General features: G+C 42.6%; 1 protein-coding gene across 4 annotated transcripts in view; it reads right to left on the bottom strand.

The window, feature by feature from the left end:
• The window catches only part of CSMD2 (CUB and Sushi multiple domains 2), a 549,151-nt gene that overhangs the window by 370,988 nt on the left and 150,708 nt on the right, over positions 1–27,455 (bottom strand). For all 4 annotated transcript variants that reach the window (XM_048825804.2, XM_075121410.1, XM_048825805.2 and 1 more), the window contains exons 4-5: positions 24,131–24,325; positions 8,570–8,777 (exon numbers count right to left, since the gene is read on the bottom strand). In XM_048825804.2, coding sequence (XP_048681761.2) covers positions 8,570–8,777; positions 24,131–24,325 — 403 coding nt within the window. The remainder of the gene's footprint in view (positions 1–8,569; positions 8,778–24,130; positions 24,326–27,455) is intronic.

The raw sequence follows: 27,455 nt of genomic DNA, 5'->3' as shown, positions 1-27,455 counted from the left end.
TAGGACTTCTGTTATACAAGAGGTCACACTAGGTGATTACAATGCTTTGGCTTTATCAACTATGAATCTATAGTAAATCTAAATATGATACTTACCCACAGATTTGTACAATGCACTGAGATCCACACATGAAAAGCACTATACACAGTCAGTGTCTATATACCTACCTCTCTAAATGAAAGCCTTCAGGGAGGTTTTGCCAAACCCATAACAATATGGTTTGTATAGTGCCTCCTACCCTCTCGGCGAGATCTCGATCTCATTGCACTGGGCACTGTACATACATATGGTAAGAGAGAATCCCTGCCCTGAAAAGTTTACAATCTAGATAGACAGAGGGTGGAAGGGGAAAGAAAGGTACAGAGAGGTGAAGTGACACAGCAGGTGGGTGGCAAAGCTAGTCACTGGACCATTCTCTCAAACCAACAAAATATGTTCAAAACCAGGCCAAAATTAATATATAATTCTAAATAAATTTATTAACGTAAAATCAATAAATATAATATACTTTTAAACAAAATATAAATTGTATGTTAATGTATTTATTTATTAATACAATATATCATTTTAAACAAAATAATAACATTTACCAAACATTTTTTGAATTCCCAAAGCAGTTTCAGGTTTGGTTTCTCTGTTGAGTTTACTGACCTCGTTATTTCCCCAAATACACAACTGCTCTCAAAAGTTCAAAGAAATTGGCAGATTTATTTTTAACTTTGCCACAGAATATAAGACTCTTTTTCTACCTACATATGAAAAGTAGAAATCTCTGATTCTCCCACCAAGCTATATGAGCTTTAAGCACTAAAATCAGAAGCAGTTTGTAACCATTAGAGGGAATAACATTTGGCTGTAAAGCAATAATTAACTACAGCAACTGTGACAGATTCACATTCCAGGGATAGAATAGTTGTAAAAATTGATCATTCAGGAAACTTTTGTTTTGTATAAATGTTTAATGATGATCAGCTAATATTATAAAAAAAACAATCTATTAAAACATATCACACTTTTAAACACTATATTCATCTTCCAAATGGCCAAGAGCAGCTACATTAAACAATTGCATGCATTTTAAAATTATTATAGTATATTTATTACTCTTGTAATCATCATTATTTAATGACAATGTTTGATTAAAAATCTCAATTGCAAATACTCAAAACTCTACCCGCGTAATATTTCTGAGAAAAAACCACCGATGGGTTTTCACTACAATCGTATCAGAATGTCCATTTCTTACATCGTCCTTGTGAGCACTGGGCTCTGGACCTCTCGATGTAAGCACCTGAATCTGTTTCTTATGCTAAAAAAAAAAAAAGAGAGAGCTGCCTAACATCCTTGTGAGTCAGTATTATGTGATTCCCCAGCATGGCACTAAGAGGTGCTGTGCTATCGGAGGTTCTGATTTTCATATGGGACCTAAACCTAATGTCCTGATGACTTACAATTAGATTTACCCTGTACAGAAAACTAACCCAAGGGCTATGTGCCACTTGCATCCTATTTAGAGTGCTCATGTGGGACTTGAGTGGTGCATATGCTTTTTGCTGCTCTTCCATACAGGGATGAATTTCGCTCCACAAGAACACACACTACTTTTTGCAGCAATAGGAGGGGGACAGTGAGGACGCATCCTTCCGGCTGAATTCCAGTCTGGGTTATTACACTTTCTTGCCTTCCTGAGTTCTCACAATCTAGGAAGTCCACTTACCTAATGTCGTTTTAAAAAAGGAGTTTATCTTTCATAATGAACATTTCAAAACTCCTTACATCTCAGGGCTAATTCTCAGCTGAAGATTAGGCCCGTAAGAGACACACAATCAATCAAGAAATACTGAATCAACATCACAGCATTCCAGACAGCATGCTGCAGTCAAACAAATGAACGTTAGTGTTTTGTTTTTTAAATAACACTAATTCCTTTTGGAGGGGATGGGAATACAGCTTCATCATTGAAATGAATTGGCATGGAGTGACAAGTCATTTGGTTCTAGGGAAATCTACGTTCAAATTCAGATTCAGGGTACAATTTGGCACTAAGTGGCACCATTGCTAGCAGACTCTGCAGAAAGGCACAAAATCGGTAGCATCCTCTTTCACTGCTACAGATGCTTCTCACAAAGCAGCAGAGGGGGGCACGCAGATGATGCTTGTATTGTCACACACTGGACAATACACATTCTGTTGATATTATTCATTATTTATATTACCATCGCCTCTAGGAACCCAAGTCATGGATCAGCACGCCTTTGTGCTAGGCCCCAGGACAAACACAGAACAAAAAGACAATCTCTGCCCCAAACAGCTTACCATCTAATAGAAGCTGTCTGTCTCTGGGCTTCAGTCCTCATCTGTAAAATGGGATAATACTTACTTTCTTCCATACTTTGTCTATTTTGTTTGTAAGCATTTTGATGTGTGGCCTCTTTCCTTGTTACGTGTTTGTATTCCACCTCGCGCAATGGAGCCCCGATCTCACCTGAGAAGCCTAAGCACATTGTGATACCACCAATAGACACTAGCAATTTATATCTCCTGTCTTTACCTTCTTGTCCCTGAGAAGTTTGGATTTAATTCTTCTCCCAGTCAAAAAACAGCCTGATTCTAATGTGTTTCCCTCCAGATTTTCTACCTATAGATGACTTTTTTTGGTTGTGTGGGAAAGCAGCATAAAGTACTTGTCTCCCCCTCAAGATATTTAGTCAGTCCAAGCACTTTGCCTATTAAAAATTAATCAGAGTTAGTTTAGTGTTAGAACTCAGCAAGCGTCATCGTTAACTGCAAGAACCTTCCCAGAAGATTATCGGCTCCCATTCACTCCTTCATGACGTCTAAAACATAGTAAAACTGACGTATCCTTTTATTAACTTGTATTACTCCACGGTTTTCCTCATTGTTATTCCTGGTTAGCTGTATGTCAGCAGTGCACAGAGGCCTCATTGTGCTGGGTGCTGCCCAGATGTATAGCATGACACAGTCACCACCCTATATATTACAATCTCAGCAGACATTACAGAGATAAGAGTGGGGGAAAGAAGCATTATCCCCATTTTACAGATGGGGGACAGAGGCAGCGAGATTGAGTAACATGTCCAAAGGCACATACAGTCTGCAGCAAAGTAGAGAATCTAAATCTCACAAGTGCCAGGCCAGTGTCTTAGTCATGGGACCATCCTTCCTAGGCCAACTTAGCCAACTGAGCTAAATTATATTCTTGTTAAGAGAGATGTAGCTCACATTCACTTTCAAAGCATTTCCTACAGACATGCACTGTGAGCATAAATTGCAGAAGGTGGACTTGCACCGAAGCCCTTGAGTGATTTAAATTTGCTCTCCCCCACTCTTCGGCAGAATCTCAACCCAGGGCGGAACGGGTAAGAAATGCAGTCTGTCCCACAGAGTCTCAAATCTATTCTCTGGTACAATGGTTAGCACCTTTGTGCTGCCTTTCAATGCCTGAGTGCTGCAGAATTTGGCTCTAGATGTGTAGCTCAATCCATTCTTGGAGGAAGATAGCAGTAATGGCACCGGCCCGAACCAAACTCTCATAATTTGCATGGCTTGGTGCTCTTGTTCATTTTTTCATTGTAATATTCTGTAGCTTGAACGAGACATGAGTGATTCTGTGGGAGAGTGGGCTAGATTGGATTTTGTTTATTTGAATGCATTTCTGGACTTGATTAAAACAGTTTATAATACTTATTAAATGAAACATTGTAGTTGCGAGGTACTTAGATGTAATGGTTTATTTGGCCAGGAGTTTATCTGCCACATTACCAATAATTAAAACTAGGTTTTCATAAAGCAAATTAAAAAAAAGAAAGAAGAAGGGGTTTCTAGCAATATTTTCAAGCTGAATTATATCAACATATTTAAAGAGGAGATATGAGCTTCAGTTTTTCCCCACAGGCAAAAATTATTTAAAAATGGGAAAAAATGAGTCATCTGAATTTAATTACCAGGCTCAGGGTAGCGACAGCCAGCTTTGAAAAGTGAAATTTAAAAAAGACTCTGTAATTCTGCCTATGGAATTGACGAGTTTGCTTCTGGAGAATACTAAACTGGGTCCTTCAAATTGACTGGAGCCTATAAATCTTGCCTGTGTGTATTTCACAAATATAGGAGGAGTGCAGAATGCGCCTTGGAAAACAAACCTTGCCATGGACTCTTAAGAGTGAAATTCACACCTGCACAAGTTCAGAGGGTCTTGAGTGTCCTGCTGTAGCGGCCGATCCACTGGACACAGCTCATAGTGTTGGTCTTTAAACTAAACCCCAATGGCAGTCCACTGAGGGAAGAGAGTCACTGGATATGTACCACCTATTTTGACGTCCTCAGCAGAGCACAGGCCACGTGTGGGCCTTCTGCTTGGGGGTGAGTCTCACCCCGGAAGAAGTAAATGTTGGGGTAACATTTTCGAAAGCACCGAAGTCCCATTTTCAAAAGGGATTTTGGCAACTGTGAGCCTAAGTCACTTAGATGCTTTGAAAATGTGTGTCTATGGATTGTGAATGCATTCCCTGTTATCATTTGGTTTTAACATAGGTTTCCCCAAACAAGTGTGGTTTTACTTTCAGGAAGCAACACGCACAAGTTGAAGAATGTTTGTCTTCAGAGTCCACCTGATAACTTCCAGCCCTGCTGTATCGCACAGCCTACTGATCCTTCATGAAGTGCCGAATAGCTAAGAAGTAAGAGTGCCCTAAAATATTAATGTATGCTAATTAAAACAGTTTGCTCATAAAACAGCTACATCTAATTTTCAAAGGTGTCCTGGGGAACAGTAAACAACTGGTACATAATAAATGGCCGCTACCTAATATTAATCTTAATCCCCCATATTTGCCAGGCAAGTATAAATTACATAAATGAATGTTAATGAGACAAGGTGGGTAAGGTAAGATCTTTTATTGGGCCAACCTCTGTTGGCGAAAAAGACAAGCTTTCGAGCTTACGCCAAGCTCTTCTTCAGGTATTGTAGCAGTGACAGGACCCTTGTAAATCATCGTAATTTAATCTTATATCTGGTAATCCCAGGTTATTTCTTTAATTATTTTAGACATTTAATTCTTCCCCTTCCTGAGACAGGGAGGGGTCCCAAAGAACAGTCGTCTCCATCAATCAGTAGCTACAAGTTTTAACTCCTTGTTGAGTGAGCAGAAAGCAGTACATGAACCCACCAGGCACTGAGCACTTGACTGCCTACAAGAGCTGAGGGACTCAGGGGTGTGGAGGAGAAGGCTGTGTGGGAATGACTGTTTGGGGCCATCTAGTCTGACCCTTTGTATATTAAATTGATGTTCCCTGCATTGTTCTCCTCTATAGCAACTGCAGTGGTGAGTTGTTTTGGCCGTGAAGAACCTCCACAGTAACCTCTCATTTAAACTCTGCCCTCCTTATCTTCAGCTCTCCTATTACCAGCTGTTTCCAATACTGGGTATCCCTTATGATTTCTATCTCTGCCCATCAATCCACCAGCCTTTCGTTCAGGTGCAGGAAATAATGGTTCTGCAAAAATGCTTTACAACTCTGAAACTGACTCAGATTAATTCTCTCATCTGCTCCTTCCACCTGGACCTGGTTCTCTACCCTGTTGCCATTTCCAACGCCTCAGATAACTCTGCAGCCTCTGGAAGAGTGCTCAACACATCTCTCAGGTGCCCCTCGTTTCACAAGACCCCACTCATTTTAGTGGCAAAGTGACCTCCATTCCACACATATTTGGTGTGTGGCCCCCAACACACACTTTTTGAGAAATTATTTACACCCAAAATAACAATCACGGATCTGAGGATGCAGGAGGAATCAGCTGCACTAAAGAGATGAAGCCCACAGAATTTTAAGTCTCTTGCATGAGTAATGTTTCTCCCCTCCTCTTTTGGGGGCCTTGCACACTGTGCCCCATATTCAGGCCTTGACAAGTAGAGAGGTACAGTGTCTAAGCAAGCATGAGGATATTGAGCTAACTTATTTATCACCAAGGGAATCCAATGAGAAAATCTCAAGTCACCAGAGAACCAAACCACTGCATCTCTGCACATAGATGTTGGAAATAGGGGTCCTGCCGCACCCCCTGCCTTGAACTGGATTCCATTATATACAGCATTTACAGTTTGGTTCAATGGCTCTCAGTGCCCCCAGTTTACAAATTGTTCCAGCGCCCCAGCCTTTGCAACTCACAGATGGAGCTCTCTCTCTCTTATGAGTGGCCCAATGGGCTATGACAAACCTCATAATTTAACGGCCCTACTCCTTAAATGAATCTTCCTTAAGCATCACTTTTATTCTAATGCTTTCCAAAACTGGGAAGGAAAACAGTGAAGATCTCCTTCCTTCCACTCCTCTCTTCTATGATGATGCTTATTTCTCTTTCAATTATTCTCAGAGGGGAACGCAAAATCAAATAGTTTATATTTACAGGTTTCAAAGTAGCAGCCGTGTTAGTCTGTATTCGCAAAAGGAAAAGGAGGACTTGTGGCACCTTAGAGACTAACAAATTTATCTGACAATAAGCTTTCGTGAGCTACAGCTCATTTCATCGGATGCATTCAGTGGAAAATACAGTGGGGAGATTTATATACATAGAGAACATGAAACAATGGGTGTTATCATACGCTCTGTAACCACAGTGATCAGGTAAGGTGAGCTATTACCAGCAGGAGAGCGGGGCAGGGGGGGGGGGGAGGAGGGAGAACCTTTTGTAGTGTTAATCAAGGTGGGCCATTTCCATCAGCTGACAAGAAAGTCCCTCCCCACGCCCCACTGTTCCTCAGTCATTCTTGTCAACTGCTGGAAATGGCCCACCGTGATCATCGCGACAAAAGGTTCCCCCCCACCCCACCCCCGGCTCTCCTGCTGGTAATAGCTCACCTTAAGTGATCACTTTGGTTACAGTGTGTATGGTAACACCCATTGTTTCATGTTCTCTATGTATATAAATCTCCACACTGTATTTTCCACTGAATGCATTTGATGAAGTGAGCTGTAGCTCACAAAAGCTTATGCTCAAATAAATTTGTTAGTCTCTAAGGTGCCACAAGTACTCCTTTTCTTTTTATATTTACAGGAGCTTACATGTCTTGTTTTCAAACCACACAAAAGATAATTCTCTTAGCACTAAAGATGGGCCTGAACCACAAAGCTCAGATCTCAGTCCAAACCTCTGCAAAATTTCTGTAACGGGCCACCCCCAACACCCTGAATCCAAAGTAAGAACCAGCTACAGAACTAGATTCCAGACTTGAACTTCCATTGGAGATAGGAGGTGATGGGATCTGGAGCTTTCACCATGTGTCCATCTTCATTTGTTACACATGCATCTGAAGCCTAGTGTATGCTACAATGTTTTCCTAGCATAGCTATGTCCCTTAAGAGTGTTTAAAAAAAAAAAACACAAAAAACCCCACAGCTGTAATTGACATATCTATGTTCGAACGCTCTCTCTCTCTCTCTCTCACACACACACACACACACACACAGAGATATAGCTGCAGCTTACACCAGCCAGAGACCTTTTGCCTGTACAGTTTACGTTGTTTGGATTGCCAGTTTAACCACACTCTGAAAATAATTCCTATTGTCAGCACATGCTGGGCCTCCACTAGGTGGCTTTGCCGGCATAACTGAACCACAAAGTCTTCGTCGTGTACACAAGACCTCACACAGTGAGCACACTGGGCTCCTCCTTTTTACATTCCATTCAACTAAGCAGCAAGGGAATTCAAAATGCAGCTGAAAAAATCTCAAGAGGTTCAACCACCGGCGAAACACTATTAATGTCAAACGAGATCTTTATAATGTGATCAACTGCGGAACCCAAACATTAACAAACCTAAATCATCAACATGGGGTATCCTGCAATTTTTTTTTTGTTAGACGCTATTAGTTCATACGTCAGCTATCAAATTTATGCTACGAACCCCGACCTGAAATTTCATAGCCCTGACCGTGGAGACATCATTGTTACCTTGAAGAAAGCAAAAGAAATGGAATGATTGCAGCGGAATAAGTTTCTTACCAACAAAATAAACCCGTTCTCTCAAAGCACCCACATTTGTGGAGTAATCAAACTAGACTTAATGGGACGAGAGAATAGGAATACTTAAATTCTGTCTGCATCCTGCTGTATATAAAGCAAATCAAACAGTAGCACATTTGCCACAGGGTCGTTAACAGTAAAGTTAACTTGTCAGCAGTAGATTTACCAATAATCAGAAAACAATTGAGCAGAAAGCAAGTTCAAGATTTCTACATCCACAGGTTTTTAATCTAGTTAACCAACTACACACCACAGGACTCTAAGAAAGACCATGCTTCAAAGCAGACATCAATCACTGTAAAACTCAACTAAAGCCATAAAAATATATGCAGAGATTTTTCATTACAATGTACTTTAAAATCTCGAATTGTGGCTGTAACCACTGCTAGTGCTGACTGTGACGTTCAGGTACGAGGTGAAGTGCACACTGGATCCCACTGCAGTTAATTTCACACCTAAAGTTATACATGTGCAGATATACTTAAACGTGTACAGCCATAAAAGGACATACAGCCACTCACTTACCAGAGTGAGGATCCCTCTGTTCCAGTGACTTCTAAAAAGTCATATCCATCTTCTAATTGAAAATCCATGAAAACCAGAGCAATGGTGTCTCCAGGCTCTGCTAGGATAGTCCATGTACAGTCTGCATTATTGCCATACTCTGAAGGATAATGAAGACTGGAGATAATTCCACTCTGTCCCCGTAACGTCCCTCCACAAGCATCATCGGCTGAAAGGCAGAAAATACATATCATGGGTGTTTTGCTGGAAGGGAGCATGATGCAAATATGCCAGCAAGGCATTGGAGCAACACAGCCTTGAGGGTTTTTTTTTTCTTCCCTTCCATGTGTTAAGGCTTTGAGAGGGGGTGGGGGAATGACTCATATGCCACATTTGAGACAACGGAGGGAAATCGTGATCAATAATGTCTCCAAAACTCAAACGGCGGGGGAAGGAGTTTTAAAAGGCCATTGATTGGAACATAACAATAACTAAACCAAGGCTGGAGAGAGTAGCATAAATCAAAAAGGTACTATGCAAAACATAATGCCAGATTAGGGGAGATTGGAGTGCACTGCAAAGATCAAGGCTGAACTCTTAAAAAAATACTTTGGTATTTGTTTTTTGTTGTTGTTGTTGTTCTTTTTCTTTTCAAGTGCTGTGATTTTTTTATTGGCACATTGATCAGACACATATGGGCACTAGGACATTCAGCAAGTGCATGGCATGTGAAGAGATGCCTCTCACCAGAAGACAGAGAGGTGACATGTTTACATTTCCCAAACCGGCTACTCAAGCCTCCATCGTTCTGTAGCCATGGGTAACCCTGCAGTAGCCAGGGGCAGGAGTGGAACAAACATGATCCAACAGACCTCTGACACCTCTAGCTTCTACAACTCCAGTGCTCCTCACCATGGTGTGGAAGAAGAGACCCAACATGGCTGGCATGAGTTTTGACGGAGATGTGGACCAGAAAGTGGATGTGTCACATCAATGGCATACCTGCTTTTCCTCCCAAACCAGAAGACCCTTTCCAGAGGTGGAAAAGTTAGAGTAGGGAACACCCACCAAACTTCACAGGGTTCTCACCCCTCTCCAAACCCACCAGAGAAACCAGTGTTATTGCAAACGTCCACCCAGATCCCCAGGGAGGTCTCAATTGGCACAGCTACCTTGATTTCAGTGGAACTATGCCAATTTGAATTAGATGAGAAGCTGGCCTGCTGCAGCTCTACAGAACAACTGATTTCTGACATGTAGGTGTCTATTATACAGAGGATAATGACAAGATAACTATAAGAGTAAAGCTTAAGTTCCTCTTCATGCCAACAGAACCCTCAGATAGGTAGGCAGAATAAGCAGCATGTGACACGGTTATTACAGGTATGTATACAGCACCTAGGAAAACAGTGATTTAGAGAACTGTGCTATTATGCAGTGACGTCCATGGTGATATCTGTGCAATTGAGAGTTGCATTTTATATATTTGGTGGATCACAACACCTTTAAAACTGAATTTGTATGATGAATAAAGTATTTAACAACATAGGACTGCATAGCAATTGAGAGAGCAGTAAGAGACAAAGTTCTTGCATCGAAGAACTGTGGGTATTTGGACACCATGGGCATTAGTGCAGGATAAGATGATGAGGATAGTAAACTCTGTCCATGCGTCCAATCTAAGATTTAACACAATAAACAAGAGCAATGAAGGGGCTGAGGGAAAGATAGTACAGGGGTTACGCCAATATGAAATCATAGGATTGCATTGGGTAGTCATACACACATTGCTGAGTCTTCTTAAAATACCTGTAAATATTTTTCTTTAAATCCTTTTAAAAAATCCCATCTGCCTTTAATGGATGTTGATTTATTATTTGTAATACTCTGATGTCAGATATTTGCCCCACTCCAAGAAGAAAACTTTTACAGGAAATGTTTATATCGGTCAAGATTTTTGAAAACAGGTGGCTAATTTCAGCGACCTAAATACACCTTAGGCATCTGCCTGATTGAAAATTCCTCACCACCCAAAGAAGGCAATGGGAAATGTTGGGTGCTCAGGGCTTTTCAAAATCTAGGGCAGATGCCTAAATTTGGACTTACAAACCTAACTTGGGGGGCGGGGTTGTTTTAATTTTTGGCCCTACATAGAATAAATGACTCTCCCTGAAATTAAGACCCTTTATAAAAGCTTAACTGTGGTCTCACTATTGCTCCATCATGATATCTGTATATATTGCACACACCAACTATACAGACACACCTTGAACTCCAGAGTTACAGAACCATCCACTGCGCTTGATCCTGCCACGAGCTCTGCACGGGCAAACCCCTGGACTCATGTGGAGTCCCACAATGAGGCTAACGTAGCTCGGCTTGAATGCTGGGATCTGCCAATATGGGAGCTCATTGTAGGACAGGGGCCACTGTTTGTGGAGGGATTGGGACAAAAGAGATGGTTCAGAGCACAGCTGAAGTTAAAACACCGTAAGAGTGATGCAGCTTCTTTTCTTCTCCCCCATCACACTTAAAGTCGTATTTCAGGGTTGTGATGTTAGAACCATTAAAATATAGCCTATTGGTGCCATCATAGCTATAAAGTATTAATTGGCTGTATTTTACTAGCTGGCAGTGGATTTGTTTTTTTTGTTTTGTTTTCTATACCCATTAAGATACAAAGACGTTACAGGATACAATGACCTATTAGGTCATCCAGTCCATCTGCCTGCGAGCGAAAGCTTATTCCCTATTGTACACTTACTAGTGATTTGTTCCGTCTAATTTTAGACATCCCAAGTGACAGAGCTTCTACCACTTCCTGGGGGAAGCAGTTCCACACAGCCTAATACATCAAGTTCTTTCCTGACATTCTGTCCGAGTTCTCTTTCTCAGTTCTTACTCTTTACTCCTAATTAAGCCACCTTGAGTCATCCTCAGTAGCTCCCTCTTCTCGCTGTCTGCTAGGGATGGATGAACCTTGTGCAGTTCAAACGGAATTTGTGGGTTCACAAAAATGCATGAAACCGTTTTTTTTCCCCTTCTGTCCTTTGAGCCATTGTTTCCTTCAGAAGGAGAGCTGGGTTAAACACAAAGGGTTTCCAACCCAAAGAGATGCCTGTGCCACATACATGGGAACAGAGGAGCTCTGCAGAAACTGGTACAGCCAGGTGGTGTTGTATATACTACGAGGGTGCACTCTATCAGCAGAATCTTTCTTCATCTCTCTGCTCCCATTTTCATTCTCCGCTTTCCCATTCTGCCTGTCCTCTGCTTCAGTTTCCCGCATCAGCACATCTTTTCCCCAATATAATCTGTCCTAAGCAGGATGCAAATCCAATGAAGTTCACATCTGAGTCAAAGCTCTGAACCCATGTCTGAGTTGAGCATTAAGCAAAATTTATTCATTTTTCCCTTTTGTTTACAGCTTTCAAACTTACATTCCCTCCCACAAGCAGCTCCCGATCTTGACACGTGTATACTATATAAGAGCATTGACTGTTTTACCTTTAAGGGTCACATTTTCAGAAACTAAAACTGCATCTGCAATTTTTCATTGTTCTCGTTTTTTCCATCCAAAAGCCCACATTTCAGAGCACAGGCTACTATGTGCCTGTGGCAATGGGATAAGGAGATGCCCAAGAAACTAAAGGGCACAGACAAAGCCAGTTTTAATGATTACCCCATTTGCCCAGCCAACAGCAATTTTGTGCATGTGAGCCACAGTTTGGGGGAACAGAAAAACAGATGCATAAAAATGGGGGTGCAATTTCAGAGGCTGCATGTTAGTCCCTTTGAATGTTTGGTCCTAATTCTTTGCCCTCTTGGCATTAGCAATCAGCATTAAAACCAAGCAGACTGGATAGGAACACATGCATCCTGGAGTTTAGTAAAACCTTATGCAGTAATTCACGCACGCTGCCCTTCTAGAATGAACTATGAGCTTATGCTACTTAAAAATAGGAAAGTAAAACCTATGGAAAAAGCAGATGTGTCATTAAAGCTGAAGGCATTTACCGGTTGGAAATGGGAACTGCTGTTTGCTACACGTAATCTTCTTCTACAACTAGACTCTATTAGCAGAAGCTATTAGAGCAAATAAAGGAGGAGGATCAAGAGAAAACATGGGCAGGAAGATAAAGGAAACTGAGAATTAATTTGACTTGCATTGTGGCAGTGTGTCACTTTTGTATGTACAGCATTGTCAAATGCCTTGCTATTTATATGAAATGCACTATGAAAAGCCTGTTAACTTTACAATGCACATTATAGAATGGCATTTCAGATGCTTTAGTCAAGGAGCTCTCAGGCTTTACATTATAAACACCTATTTTCAAGTGTGTAAAACTCCAGCATAACGCTATAAAAAAAATCCTTTGAGACTGAAACTCAGCAAAGGGATTCTCATGTGTTTTATGCAGCAGTTGAGGCACTTTTCTGGGGAGGTGGGAGAGGAGGGTTTGGGATACTGCTCCACAGGAAATTCTTAGTGTGAAAGTATCAGAACCTTTTCAGGCCTGAGCCTTGCTGACAGTATAAGCCGCTATCAGCAGGACTGGGACTTGCAGCATCTGACTGATGGAGGTGCAAAAGGAAAGGAAAAACAAACCTCTGGTTCATGCCAACTCTTATTTCTCATGGCCATCTGCTACCCAACTGCAGCCAGGCAGCCGAACATGCAGAATGCATCGCACAAACGCAAGCTTCCTGGTGAGTGAGGGCAATCACTCAGGTTAGAAGTAGCTAGACTCCCAGACTCAAGTGATATCCCTCCTAGTCTTCAACTGATCCACTCAGCCTCCTTTTGGCCTGGGGCGTCTTAGCCCCGCCGAGCTCTGCCATGTAAAAGCTCCACCCTGTCCAGGGTGCCCAAAGGCCAAAATAAACATGAAGAAACCAATTCTTCCATCACTTCTGGGCTCAACCCTCAGCAGATTCTCTGCCTCTCCCGGGCTCTGCTGAGTACCAAGAAAGCTAATGCTTGCGCCCCACCTGGGCTCGGGCAAACCTGCAGGAGTTGGCAGCCAAAGGAGACAATCATCTCCTGACAGGCCAACTCTACCCCACTCCAGGGAGGCCCTGACAGGCACCAATCTTCGTCAGCTCCTACCCCAACCCCAGCTAACCTGATCTCCCACAGTGACGGTTAACAGCCTGCTCTCCCTCTCAGCCAGGCAATAACTGAGCAAGGCCCCACCGATTTAGCTCCTCCCTCACAGCCTTACCCCTGAGATTCGAGTGTCATAGAGCATAGTCCAGCTGCCCACTGACCCTTCCCCTGACCCATGTAGCGTTTGCACACCTTGTCAGAGTCTCCAATTTCAAGGTATGATACTCCCATTGACCTTGCATGTCTGGTTCTTCTGTTTTTTTTCATTTTTACCAAGAGGATCCTCTCTGCTACATATTAACTCATCCGAGATAAAGGTACAGGGGTAGCTTCAAGGGCCCTGGCTCATGCAAGAGGCATGAGTCTGTCTTACCTCTGATTCCTGGAGATGGGCAGCCATGGTGCTAAAATGGGATCAGGAATAAGGGGAGAAGCATAAGGATTTTTTTTCTTCCCAGTACATTGAGACTACAGGAGCTCTTCTTAATTCTTGGTGTGTGAATGGGTTCTGGCCACAAAGGATAAGCAGAATTCACTCATTTGCTGGCATGTGCAGATACGCACAGACTAATTTCAAACTATTCTCTTCAATAACCCCTTGAGGATACTGGAAAGGCAGTAAATGTAGAAGCGATGCTGCTACTCTCAATCAGCTAGCTCTCTGCAAGCCACATGCCCAGCAGAAAGACAGAAAGATATAACGGAGACAGGATGAGGCCATTAACTGCTTGAATAATGTATGCAAAGGTCTGAGCAGAGGCAATTTATTGCAGAGAGGCATTCCTGCAGAAGGACAGCCACCTCCGGCATGGCACAGGTTGCCTTTTAAACATTATTATTGCCTGACAGGAACATGGAACATTCATGGGGCTATTTTAATATTAATGCCCTGGGGGAATTATACATGCAACAGCGATGAGCTTTTTCTATGTGCCCAGGTAAATCTGTCAGAAAGCACCGACTGCAAACAAAGCCAAGAGCCAACACCTAATTTAAACCTTCTCCAATGTCTACCGAATGACCCAGGCAAAAGCAGGCAGCCTGGAGGCCCGGCAGTGAAAAGGTGAATGAAAGCTGGGGCCTACAATTTCTAAAGTGATTGGTGATTTGGGGAGCAATTTTTTTTTTTGGATGCTCAGCTGGAGACTTTTGATTTTCAATAAGTGCTGAGCTCACACTCCCTGAAAAATATAGGCCCCATTAAAGGTGTCTTGAGTTGGACCCTCCAAAATTGGAGCACCCAAAATAACCAGGTTTCCAGGATGCCGGGACTCTAGGCACCTAAAGGAGAGGGATTGCCCTTTTGAGCAGGGACTGTCTTTTTGTTCTGTGTCTGCCTAGCACAATAGGGCTTTGGGCCACAACCGGGGCTCCCTAAGAACTAGGGTAAATAAATTATTAATACATTAATAATAAAAATTTAGCAAGATGAGCATCCAGGTGAAACCAGCCCATAACTGACAGCAGTTTGAAAGAAGCTTTTCCTATAGTCAGGTTATCTCCTAGCTGCCTACTGTGGGGTCTTGAAGATTCATCTGAAGCATCTAGTTTATTGTCAGAGAGAGGATGGTGGACTAAAAGAACTTGATTCATCCAGTCAGCCAATTCCTAGGTTTCTCTGCAATTCAGAATAAAGCAAAACGGGACAATGTTCTTTCCCAGGGAGAAAAGAAAATCCTACAAAATTCTGCCTCTTGATGCTGCATCTATCTTAAAAACATTCTTTAAAAAATCAGCTGGTGGAAACTTGTGTAGCTCCATCGAAAAACCTAGCCCCCTATTTTTAAAAACTTTAATTAAAAATCTTTTAAAATACATTAACGATTTCCAACACTCATTAGATATGGATAGATCTGTAGTTTGCCCAACTTGCTCTTTGGCTTGATGAGCTTGATATTATTGTTAAAACATTTTAAAATGCTCTTGAACAGCTCTTAAAAATGTTTTGGGCACATCGCACTCTAAGCAGCTGTTTGAATTATAATAGGACAGGACACTTTTAATGAGCTAATGCATATTTGACACACTTAAAATGCAGCATCACAAATGTTCTTGACTTCTTCAGCTGGCTTACCGATTTTTTACTCAACCGCCTACTAAAGTCATAAACCTATCAATTCTATTTACACACAGCAAACAAGTTGGGCAAGACTTTTGTCTCCAAAGGCATGCGTGCATTTTAGCAAACAGAATCTACTGACACATATTTCAGAATATTGTACTGGAGCTATAAATAGAAAATCCCACTTAACATAAAGTTAACTGACCCAAGTTTGCACCCAGAATTAGATCTGAACCCAATTTGACCTGGTTTTAAAGGTTTAAATTTAAGAAGTCTGTTATGACTAATTTAGTTTTATTTTTAAACCCTCTTTTTCCATGTTCACGCTTCTTCTGAAGCTCACAGGCTTCTTTGAAAATTCCAGGGAAATTCTGAAGGAGTGCAGCACCCAATTCCTAGTGAATTTCAATGAGATTTGGCCACCTAAATCCCTTAGGCTCCCTTGAAATTCCCACTCTTTAAGGCCAAAAGGGACCATTTATTGTTATTGGTAATAGTATTGCAGAATTGCCTTGGAGCTCTCATGACGCACCAGGATCCCACTGTGCTAGGGAGCTGTAGAAACACAGAACAAAACAAAGACAGTCCCCCATCCTAAAGATCTTTTATTCTAATCTGATCTGCATAATACAGGCTGTGGAATTTCACCCCGTGATTCCTGTAATGGAGGGGATTATTCTTCGCTGCTTGCTAAGGGACACTATTGAACCCAGAGAGACAAGGCAGGTGAGGTAATATCTTTTGTTGGACCGACTTCTGTTAGAATCATAGAATATCAGGGTTGGAAGGGACCTCGGGAGGTCATCTAGTCCAAACCCCTGCTCAAAGCAGGACCAATCCCCAACTAAATCATTCAAGTTAGGGCTTTGTCAAGCCTGACCTTAAAAATATCTAAGGAAGGAGATTCCACCATCTCTCTAGGTAATCCATTCCAGTGCTTCACCACCCTCCTAGTGAAATATCCAACCTAAACCTCCCCCACTGAAACTTGAGACCATTACTCCTTGTTCTGTCATCTGCCACCACTGAGAACAGTCTAGATCCATCCTCTTTGGAACCCCCTTTCAGGTAGTTGAAAGCAGCTATCAAATCCCCCCACATTCTTCTCTTCTGCAGACTAAACAAGACCAGTTCCCTCAGCCTCTCCTCATCAGTCACGTGCTCCAGTCCCCTAATCATTTTTGTTGCCCTCCTCTGGACTCTTTCCAATTTTTCCACATCATGCTTGTAGTGTGGGGCCCAAAACTGGACACAGCGCTCCCTGCTGCTCCTAGGTGGAGGAACAGCCACGAGGGCTCCGTGCACTGCCCCCACCCTGCTCCAAACGCTGGCACTGCAGCTCCCATTGGCCGTGAGCTGCAGCCAATGGGAGCTGCGGGGGCGGCACCTGCGGGCGGAGGAAGCCGCCTCGGTGCAGCAGGAACATGGCTCTCTGGAAGCGGGGAGGCCTGAGGTGAACGCCATCCGGATCTGGCACCATGAAACCCCTCCCGCACCCCAAACCCCTGCCCCGAGCCTGCTCCTGCACTCAAACTCCCTCCCAGAGCCTGTGCCCCACACCCTCTCCCGCGCCCCAACCCCCAGCCCCAAACCCCCTCCCACACCCAAACTCCCTCCCTCCATTGATAAGTATAAATCTTAGTTAACCAGAATTTTTGACTGACCGGCACTCTCCATTCCCCCAACATGCCAGATAACAAAGTTTTTCCTGTAGTTTTTATTGGGGCATTTAGTGCACTGGATGAGATACAGCACATGCGATAGGTATGAGTAGGATCCATGGGTCTTGAAAGGTGTCTTGTGTGGGATGGTGATCATTTTAGCAGATGAGATATGTTAGCTTTGCATCTGTTGCTATGGCAGGCTCTGGTCACACTTTGAGTTCGTGAGTCCTGGCCTGTGGGGAGCTCGCTTCTGATGATGAGCGTGGCAAGGTTGGGGGGGTTGTTTAAGGCCAGAAGAAGGAGTTCAGGAAAGCTTTCTTTCAGGACATAGTCCCCATCGAGTATGGGTTGTGATTGTTCAGTGATACCCTGTATGGGTTCCAGCGGATTCCAAGAATCAGTCTCAATATAACCGTGCTTTCAAAACTGCTGCTGGGCTAAGTACTCCCAGTCATCTGGGCAAAAATACTTCAACAACCCCTTCTTCCCACACCTTGAGTCCGCTCCTGCAAGCCCGACTCGTGGAAGTAATGCTTACTCAGAGGTGCAGCCCCACTAAATTCAACGGAGCTTTGTATGCAGGTCAGGACACTCACATGGGCTGTGGATTGGAGGGATCTAGGCCACTTTAAGAAACGTTGCTCTTCTGGTGTGAATTCAGATCGAGTATCTCGCACACATCAGCCACTATTTTATTTCTATTCAGGGTAGAGTAAATGTGCTTCACTAAACAACTCAGGTGCACAGCAGTGCCAGTTTGCTCCTGAGATGCGCACAAATACAGATCTATCTAAGTAAGAGTTTTGGAATTTGGCAACTCAATTATCAGGCTCCTCTCAGAAGGTAAAGACAAAAGAGATCTATGTTTGATCATCTGAATCCACCACCCTTGGGCAGGGCAGGATAGTTCCCTTTACTCTATCAGCTCCAGGTTAATATAGGATTAATTCCCTACCATACAGTTTTTCCAGCCCAGTTTTGATCATCGCAGAGTATGAGGCTTCTTGCTGCAAGTTATGATGCTACAATAAGCCAAAATAATGACCTGTTTATTAAAAAGGTTTCTGGTTTGTACAGCCGCTTAGGAAGAGAAAATGGAGGGTACATTCATGATTTGTATGGCAGTAGCACCTAGAAGCCCCAGTAAAGGACCAGAAACCTATTGCACTAGGCGCTGTACAGACACAGGACAAAAAGTCACTACTCCAAAGAGCACACAATCTAAACATAAGATAAGAGACAACAAGTAGACCAACATCAATGAGGGAGGAACAATGAAACGAGACAACGTTGGTCAGCTTGATAGGTGATGGTGGTTTATCCCCTCTTTCTAACTTCTGCTCTCCCCTCAGGCCCTTTTGATGCTTTTAGGACAACAATATTTTCTCTTAAGCCTGGGCCCACTCGTTGTACATTATAGAGACAGCAACATTAGACCAGTTTGCTCTCAAAGCAGCAGTTTCCCTGATTACACCGTTCTTGTATCTGGACCTCCCATCCTTTGAAGTTTTTACAGCCCAGCTTGACAAAGTCCTGGCTGGGATGATTTAGTTGGGGATTGGTCCTGCTTTGAGCAGGGGACTGGACGAGATGACCTCCTGAGGTCCCTTCCAACCCTGATATTCTATGATTCTATGACCTGACACTTAATCCTGAATTCAGCAGCCTGACCCATCTCTAATGTATCTGTTATAGAAGGGAACAAGCTAGAAAGATTTCCAGAAAATGCACTTAATAAAGGTTTGTGTCCCAAGGAGAATTGTTTCCTCCCTTTTGTTGTGAGGAAGCACTGGTTGAATGGAATAAGAACAAACAGATTCTCCCCAGCACATTTATCCCTTAGGATATAGGGAAAGGAATTTAATTTTTGTGGGAACCTCTTGTTAAAATACTGGTGCCACACTGCTACAAGGCATCCTAGAGAGTAAAGTGTTCCTTAGATGGAGGGTTAAAAAAAACCCCCACACAACACTCATTTATGTAAGACTAATATATCATCAGATATGAAGCAAAATATTCCAACAGCCCTGGTGATGCCTTCCCCAGTAAGTACATACAGCTGCCGACATACATTCTTATTTATCTTCTACCGCAAGATGATGTACAGTATAGACTGGATGTTGGGGCAAGCAGGTCCAGAGCACTGCGAATCTACTTGAAAGAGAGAATGTGGCAGGAAGAGACAAAAGACTGAATTGGGTAAATAAAACAGAACCCAACTCACAGACTTAAGGGAACATGCTTCCAGTGCCGGCTGTGCAGGGATGTGACCTTATTTTCCAGAACAAAATGGGTTACTTAAGACTATTCCGCCTCCTAAGGGAGCTGCAGGTGTTCTTACACGGTTTATGCTCAATTTGGTTTAACCACAGAACAAAATGCTAATGTTAACATAAAATGTGGAAAGGGTCATAGCACCAGCTAAGCAAAGCATTAAAAGTCTCAGCATGAGCTGCTGTTCCTTCCTTTCACTTTATAGCATCCTACTTAGGACAAAACACAAGATAAGAGGTAGCAGAAAGTGATACTGAGTAAGAGAAGTCTGATTTTGCCTGCCCCCCCCCCCCCCCCCGCACACATCATCAGTGAATATCTGGTGAAAGACAATGGAAGTCAGCCTATTTCTAACATCACCATCTCATACTCCAAGAGTCATTTGCGGGGTTTGAAGATGGGGCTTTCCACATGCAAGAACGGGCCTCCAGCACTTAAGCAAAAGGCATTATTTAGCAGTATTAGCAGTATGTTATATTCCATGTTGGCCAACCACTGGCAAGGGACAGGACACATTTTATAGGTGTGTTACAGACACAGAGCTTTTCTTTTTCTTTTTAAAGGGTAATCAGATGTGTCCAGCTGTTTCACAATACTTAGATTGTAACGTCTCTGGGGCTGGGACCAGCTTTTGTTTTTGTTCGTACAGAACCTCGCAAAATGGAGCGCTGATGTGTCACTGAGTCTCAAACTATCCCACAATCATCATAATAAATAACCGTTCAAAAAACAAAGCATGCCCTTGGAGCTGTCGGACAGTTGAGGTTCTCAGCAGAGATAAATGGCTTCTTTTCTGCTGCCCATCGTATTGATCCATAGTTGGAATCAAATAAATTGGTATAATGGTTGCTATTAAAAAAAAATACTCCACCTTTGTCGGCAGACACCACACAGCAATATTTAAGATAACTACAGCTTTTCTCTGTAACTGTAATACAAAATAACTGCGACAACAGCAACAACAAAGTGGCTTCCACTTGCAAATGTGTCATTCATCTGGCAGATCGTAACAAATTTTTTGAATCACTCTCACAGTCTAAGTGACACTGGTTCCTTTAGAAATACATCAGTTCCTTAACAGTTATAGGAGTATACACAGTGTTATAGTATAGTAAGATATGCAGCATCCGGTCACATAACACATGTCTCAAATACCCATCTGTGGCCACTACCAGATGCATCAAAAATTATACGCTATCTTTTTAAACCTGAATATAACCCACCACTTGTGCAATGTTCTACATGGGGAACAAATTCCTTCCTGACCCCTATGCCCTGAAGCATGTGACTGACTTATTTTAGCTCACACAGCTAAAAATATTGGTCATAAGGTTATCCGTCCATTTCAAAAAAGAATCTAGATACAGTATTTGATTGATTTCCTAAGGCAAGGAAATCCACAGGCTGAACACATGATGTGCAGACATTGAGAAGGTCTAATTTCTATCAAGGAAATATATATTTCTATTCAGGCAGTAGCTCTAAAGACACATTATTTTCCCAGCAGAATGAGACACTAAAACCCTTTTGCCTTTATGCAAATCTTTTGACCCTTGCAGTCATTACAGTCTGTAGTGGCAGTGTAACAGTCAGACATGAATTTTAAATCTGACCACTGAAAAACCTATTATGGTAAAATCAGCTCATATGGCTGGGCAGGTTCTGAGTTCTCTATTGTGTCAATTTCTTATCAGTTTTTTCTGCTTTCTACATTTTTGTATCAACTACACTACATTCAGTGAGCATTTACCATTAACTTCAAATGGTGCAGAATCCGTCCCAAGTTCTTAAGTCTACTGAAACGATCAGCAAACATCTGACTACATGCTGTACAGAATGGTAACCTTTGGAACACATCACCACACGATACCACTTGAGCAAATAAACTGATTTGAAATAAATTAATACTTGCCACAATGCAATGTGACCATCACGGTATATTTTAATATTTTTCAATCATAAGTATATGAAATACCAAGAAGGTGGTGGTAATTTTATGGGCGGGGGGTTAATTAGTAACCGTAATGGCTTCCTGAACAAAAGGATTGCACACAGGTAAGAAGACCATCTGCAGCAAAATCAAACAAAAATTACAAGGGTTATTAATCCTTATGCTCCAAGGCAACAGCACCTGCTGGGGTCAGGAGGCATTGCCTCCCCTGTGGAATGGCATTGCACAAACACCTGTAAATAGTGGGGCAATGTTTAACCTCTCTCTCAACCAGTGGCCACTGTCAGAGACAAGATGTCAAATTAGATGGAGCACTGGTCTATTCTTGCATGGCATTTCCTTTAATCTGAGAGCGATCTGACATTTTATACCATGTTTCAGCCTTGAGGGTGCTTTTCTTTTTCCTTCCCCTCTCCAGCCAAGTTGTAAACACATTTAAGAATAAGAGTTTATGATGGAAGCACTGATTTAGCATGAAACTTGAAAGTCAAGACTGAAAATGCTACTTGGAGATAAAAAATGGAGGAAAAACATCCCTTCCTGGCACCAACCTATGCATCAACCACTCCTGTATTGGGACCAGGGGTCACACACAAGAGCAATAGATAAGCAATAGAGTAACAATCACAATAAGCAGCAGGAACCCCGACTGCATGACTCATCAAGGGAAGTGTTAGGAACATATATCATCAGGCAAATAATATTTCTGTATTTAAAATTCAAGATGTATGCTCTGGCTCAGGCTTGCTAATTGATTACACAAGCAAAGGGTCAATAAAAGGATCGATACTAGATGGTCTGCTGAAGTACACAAGGAATTGAACAGGAATGAAGTTGGGAACCAGCAACTATTTTGGTAAAACAACCCAGACACTTGTATATTTACTGACAAACTAGTCGTCTGAAGCTCCCTGAATCCACAAAGGATTACCAAGAAGCAATTCGCCATAGTCATAAAGAAACTAAAATTCCACTAGCTCCCGGAGGCTGTAACCCTTTACATAAGCAGTGCTTTAAATCAAGTTTTACCTCCTGTATAAAACTTTCTCCAGCCCAGAGACTTTATGCCTATTTCTCTGCTGTCCTCTAGGGTGTGCAGCCTGTAGCCAATGCAAAGTGGGTGTCCAACCCTACCCAATCAGAATGGTAGCATTTTATACCCACTTTACACTGGTGTGAATGATGGCACAAGATGCAGGCAGCAGGCCCAAAGTGCAAAGCAGTGGAGAATTAGATCCAGTGGCAAGCTTTCTAAGTCAGCCTGGCCTACCCTGGCACTGTTTATCTGCCACTTTAATAAAGCTGGCCTATTAAAACTGGCCGCAATTCATTCTGCTTATTAAAATACATGGAAAAAACAAAAAGTCACTACGCTGGATCTGAAAGTCCCTAGACTCTAAGCTTCCTTTAACACAACTAACTAGCTGTTCTATTGTGGGCTTCCAACAAAACTCTCAGCCTGCTGTCCCAATAGGTCACCTACCCTGCAGAGCAGAGGGTATTTGGGCTTTTTAAGTGACCCTGTTGAAGCTTTTGTTTTGGTCAGAATGCACAACAGGAAATAGAAAATGGTCAGAAAACACAATATATGAAGAACATGAGGAAGAGAGGATTCCATGATGGAACCTATCAACCAGAGTCAGAGAACACTGAGATGGAAGATAACTATTACATTACCTTGCTTGTGCCCCATTCCAGGGCAGGATTGTTCCCCATGGTTTATTCTCCAGCGCAGTCTGAAACAATGCAGGCTATGGACCTTCCACCATTTCCCTTGAGAAGACTATTCCAACATCTTACAGTCAATCAGTTGCAGAAACATACCTCTGAACACCGAGGCACCCCTCATTTGAGACCCATCTGGAGATCTCTATTCCTTGCAAGTCTGCTTTACAGTTCCAGGGCATAAGGGTGCATAAAGTCTTGTGCAGACCCTCAGCCTCGGGGTGAATTTCACCCCCTAAGCACAAAGTGAACCCAGTGACATGTATGCATGCCCCCTTCTAAAGATGGGGCAAAGCTGGAGCCATGTGAGAAGCTGCACTGGAGGAATGAGCATGAGATCAGGAGGTCCCAGTTTCTAATTATGGCTTTACCACAAAGTCTCTCTCTGTGGCCTTGGGCAAGTCATTTAATGTCACTGCCTCAGTTTCCCCACATGGGGATGATGGCAATGACCAGGGATTGTAAGAATCAGTTAATTAAATGGTTGCACACATTAAAGCACTGTAAAGCACTCTATAAATTGTAAGTATTATTGTTCCTCCACATCTCTGGAGCTTTAGGGATTCTGTTAAAATTAAGCCTGGCTCTCAACTGCATCTTGTTTGGCTTTCACTTGGTTTGGTTTTGTTTTCAAACCAATATTCCACTGAATGCAATGCTGCCAGTCCCATGTAACTGCTCATGCTGCAGCATCTCTGATTCCATCTACAGCTGGAGGATCTTTCTAGCTATAGTTTTCTCATGATCATTAGTTTGTGTCCACTGATCTAAATATTAACATAAGGAAGCACTTTACCTCTGCAGGAGGGCAGTGGAAAATCCCAGGAGGCACTGTTTTCCGAATTGGCATGGCAAGTGAGCAAGGCATGTCCCTCCAAAAAGAAGCCCGGGTTGCAGCTATACCTCACTTTGTCTCCAATGCTGAATGTCGTCCCTTGCTGGATCCCATTCTGGAGTCTTCCCGGGTTTCCACATGTATGACTCAGTAAAACTGCCAGAGAGAAAATTGTTCCTGGTTAGTGAGAGATGCAAATTCCACTGCCTCCATCCAGTTAAAACACCCTCCTTCTTTTTTTGCCTCATGTATTATGACAAGGTTCATCACATCAGATACAGAACCCAATTATATAATTAAATAAATGCACTGTCAGTTCAGCACCATTCCAGTACCAAAGCGAACGTATCCCTTAAAAGCAAAAACGTATCTCTTAAAAGCAAAAAGCAAGCTCACTGACCATAGGATTTACCATATTGATTAGTTCATGGCCCATCAAGTCTGGTATGTTACCTTCCCTAGTGATAATGCTTCACAAAAGGGTAACCTCTTCCAGTAACTCACCGAAACAACTGTGCCAAGCTCTGCACAGGAGAAGCATATTCCTTCCCAACTCCTACAAGGAATCTGTGACCTTCTGTACCTTGGGGGAGTGCCCTGTAACCCCCCTTTTTCCTCCTTTATATATGATTGTGATCTTACATATAAAGCATGCCTTGTAAGATATCAGAGGAAAGGTTATGATGTGCTGGAAGTCATTTCTCTATCCATAGATGTGTATCCTAAGTGTATATGAAGTTATAAGAATTGTGTTGTACGGTTGTCACTAAAACATGCTGCAAGTTCGGGAATCAGCCAGATATTAGCTCCCCAGAGGCAACAGCCAGGAAAGTAACCAAAACCCGGGGCGGGGTGTCAATCAACCCATCAACCACCATTGTCCAGCAAGGGAGCTACAATGCAATGACTCACCTGCACGAGGCCACACCAGAGGTATCGATCAACCTTGCCTGGAGACTCAGCAATGCACCCAGACATGCCTGTTTTCCAAGCACATGGACTGAGGATATAAAACAGACACAGTGGCCGCATGCTGGGCCTTTCTCCTTCACCCACCTACTCTGCAAGCAACAAGGACACTCTGCAGACTCCAACTGAGGGGACTAGCCCAGACTTCAAGGGTGAAATCTGTATACTGTGGACTGCAATATCTAGTGGGGTGAGAAAAACTGCTTAATCTAGATGTTGCCCAGTCTAATAGGATTGAGGGCTTAGACTGCGTGCTTATATTTTATTTTATTTTGGTAACTAACTGACTTTTTGCTTTCACTTAATATCACATAAAATCTATCTTTTGTAGCCAATACACTTCTTTTACTGTTTATCTTTACCAGTGAGTTTGTATGAAGTGTGTGGCAAATCTGCTCAGATCTTGCAAAGGCTGGTGTATATCCACTTTCCATTGATGAAGTGGTGAACCAATTAATAAATCTGATTGCTCGTCTTGAGCAGTGCAAGATGGTATATTCCCGAGGTACAGTGCTGGGAGCTGAGGGGAGATTTGACTGCTGCCTTTCCTTGTGTGATTCATGAGTGGCTCTGGGACCATTCATGCAATCTACCTGGGTGTTGGGTCTCCACATGCGGTTGTGCTGAGCGATCACAGCTCCTGGAGGGGTTTGCTGCTGGTCACTAGCAAGGCATGTGAGAGACAGCCCAGGCTGGAGACAGTTCAGGGGGCACAGCGGTCCCACAGCCCCAGGCTGCATCCTGGGGATCCCATCACAGAATCACGATATTTTCTCTATCCATTTTAGGTATTTACAGTATGGAAATCTCAACAGATGATGTTTTACTCAGGAACTCAATGTTATTCAATGGCATTCACTAGGTGGGGCACAAAATATTCTGCAATACAGGTGAAATTATGTAAGTCTTTGTGTAATGGTATATGAAATGGCAAAGTCTTGAATAAGCAATTATTCAAGACAAAAAGGCTCCAAAGTCAGCACTTTAGGTTTCACATATATGGCTAGATCCTCAATTAATGTAAAATTAGCGTATCTCCAATGAAGGTAACAGAGTTACACTGATTTACATGAGCTAAGAATCTGGCCCACAATATCCAATTTTAATGTCAAGTAGGCAGCAGCAGCAGAAACTGTAATAAATCCTACAATTTTTCACCAATGCCTCTGTTCAGCAGCCCTAGAGAATCAGTATCAAACTCTACAGGCTCACATAAAACACTCCAAAAAGATCAAGTCTATTCAGGTTTTTCGTGCCTGATGCAAAGCCCAACAAAGACAATGAAAAGACTACTACTGGCTTACTCAGCTTTGAATCAGGCCCTTATGAACCATCTCCCTTCCTCAGCGATGCAACACTGCAGGAAATATAATGGAGAAGAGTTTCTGTTTCAGAGCTGATTTAGTGTTTACTGCACATACAGGAATTTTGTCAAGGGCATGCACAAAAAGGATGAATTCCTGAGAGCACAGGGAAGTTTAGTCTGAGATCCTGCTAAGGAGAAGAGCACGAGTAACAGCAAAATGAGATGCTAAGTAGAGGTAGCAGAGGAAAACAAACCTAGAACTGTGCACAGCCAGGTGAAATGAAGTGAACATTCATCACGATGTATTTAGCCGCTGTAATTGGCATAATGGCACCGTGCTACGCCCTGCCACACGGAAACATTTTAGAAGAGTGACTCAATTTTCTGCTGTGCCTTGCACAGAAAGCCAGGCCCAGCTGGTAGAACCAGCATCAAATCACTTTAAACCTCATTGCATCTAAAACAGCCAAGCCCCTGCAGGAAGGAATTCTATGCCGCCATCTATAAACAGACACTGTCCATTGTGGTAAAGAAGAGGCAAGACTTGGCTGTAATGAATATAAGGGGGGATTCTTTTATTGAGGCTGCTGGACAAACAGACAAAGTGACTGACTGACCGACCCTGCGGTTCCCTAGTGCTCCAGTTCCCAGGTTAAACAGAACCTGAATTGCCGAGGGATCCATTAATTCTAATGGGAAACGCGTCAAAATCTTTTTGGACTGTTTTGAAAACCTCAGCACTGCCCCTGTTTTCCCTCCCACTCTTTTTTCCATCTCTTTTATCTAAAATATAAGCTCTTTGAGATGGGGACCGTCTCTTACTAGGTGTCTGTACAGCATCTAGCAGAATGGGACTTATTGTAATACAAATACTACCTCCAATAAAAATGGCTTCCCCTCCCTGTGCCTCAGTTTCCCCCAGAAAGCCTCTGAGATACCATGGTAATGCCTACCTATATTGAAACCCAGATAGGGCAAAAAAGAGAAGATGATGCTTATAACTGAGTCTTT

The sequence above is a fragment of the Caretta caretta genome, chromosome 19, assembly GCF_965140235.1.
Source record: "Caretta caretta isolate rCarCar2 chromosome 19, rCarCar1.hap1, whole genome shotgun sequence".
Lineage (NCBI taxonomy): Eukaryota > Metazoa > Chordata > Testudines > Cheloniidae > Caretta > Caretta caretta.
Note: the sequence above shows the minus strand (reverse complement) of the source record. Positions and strands in the feature narration are given on the sequence as shown.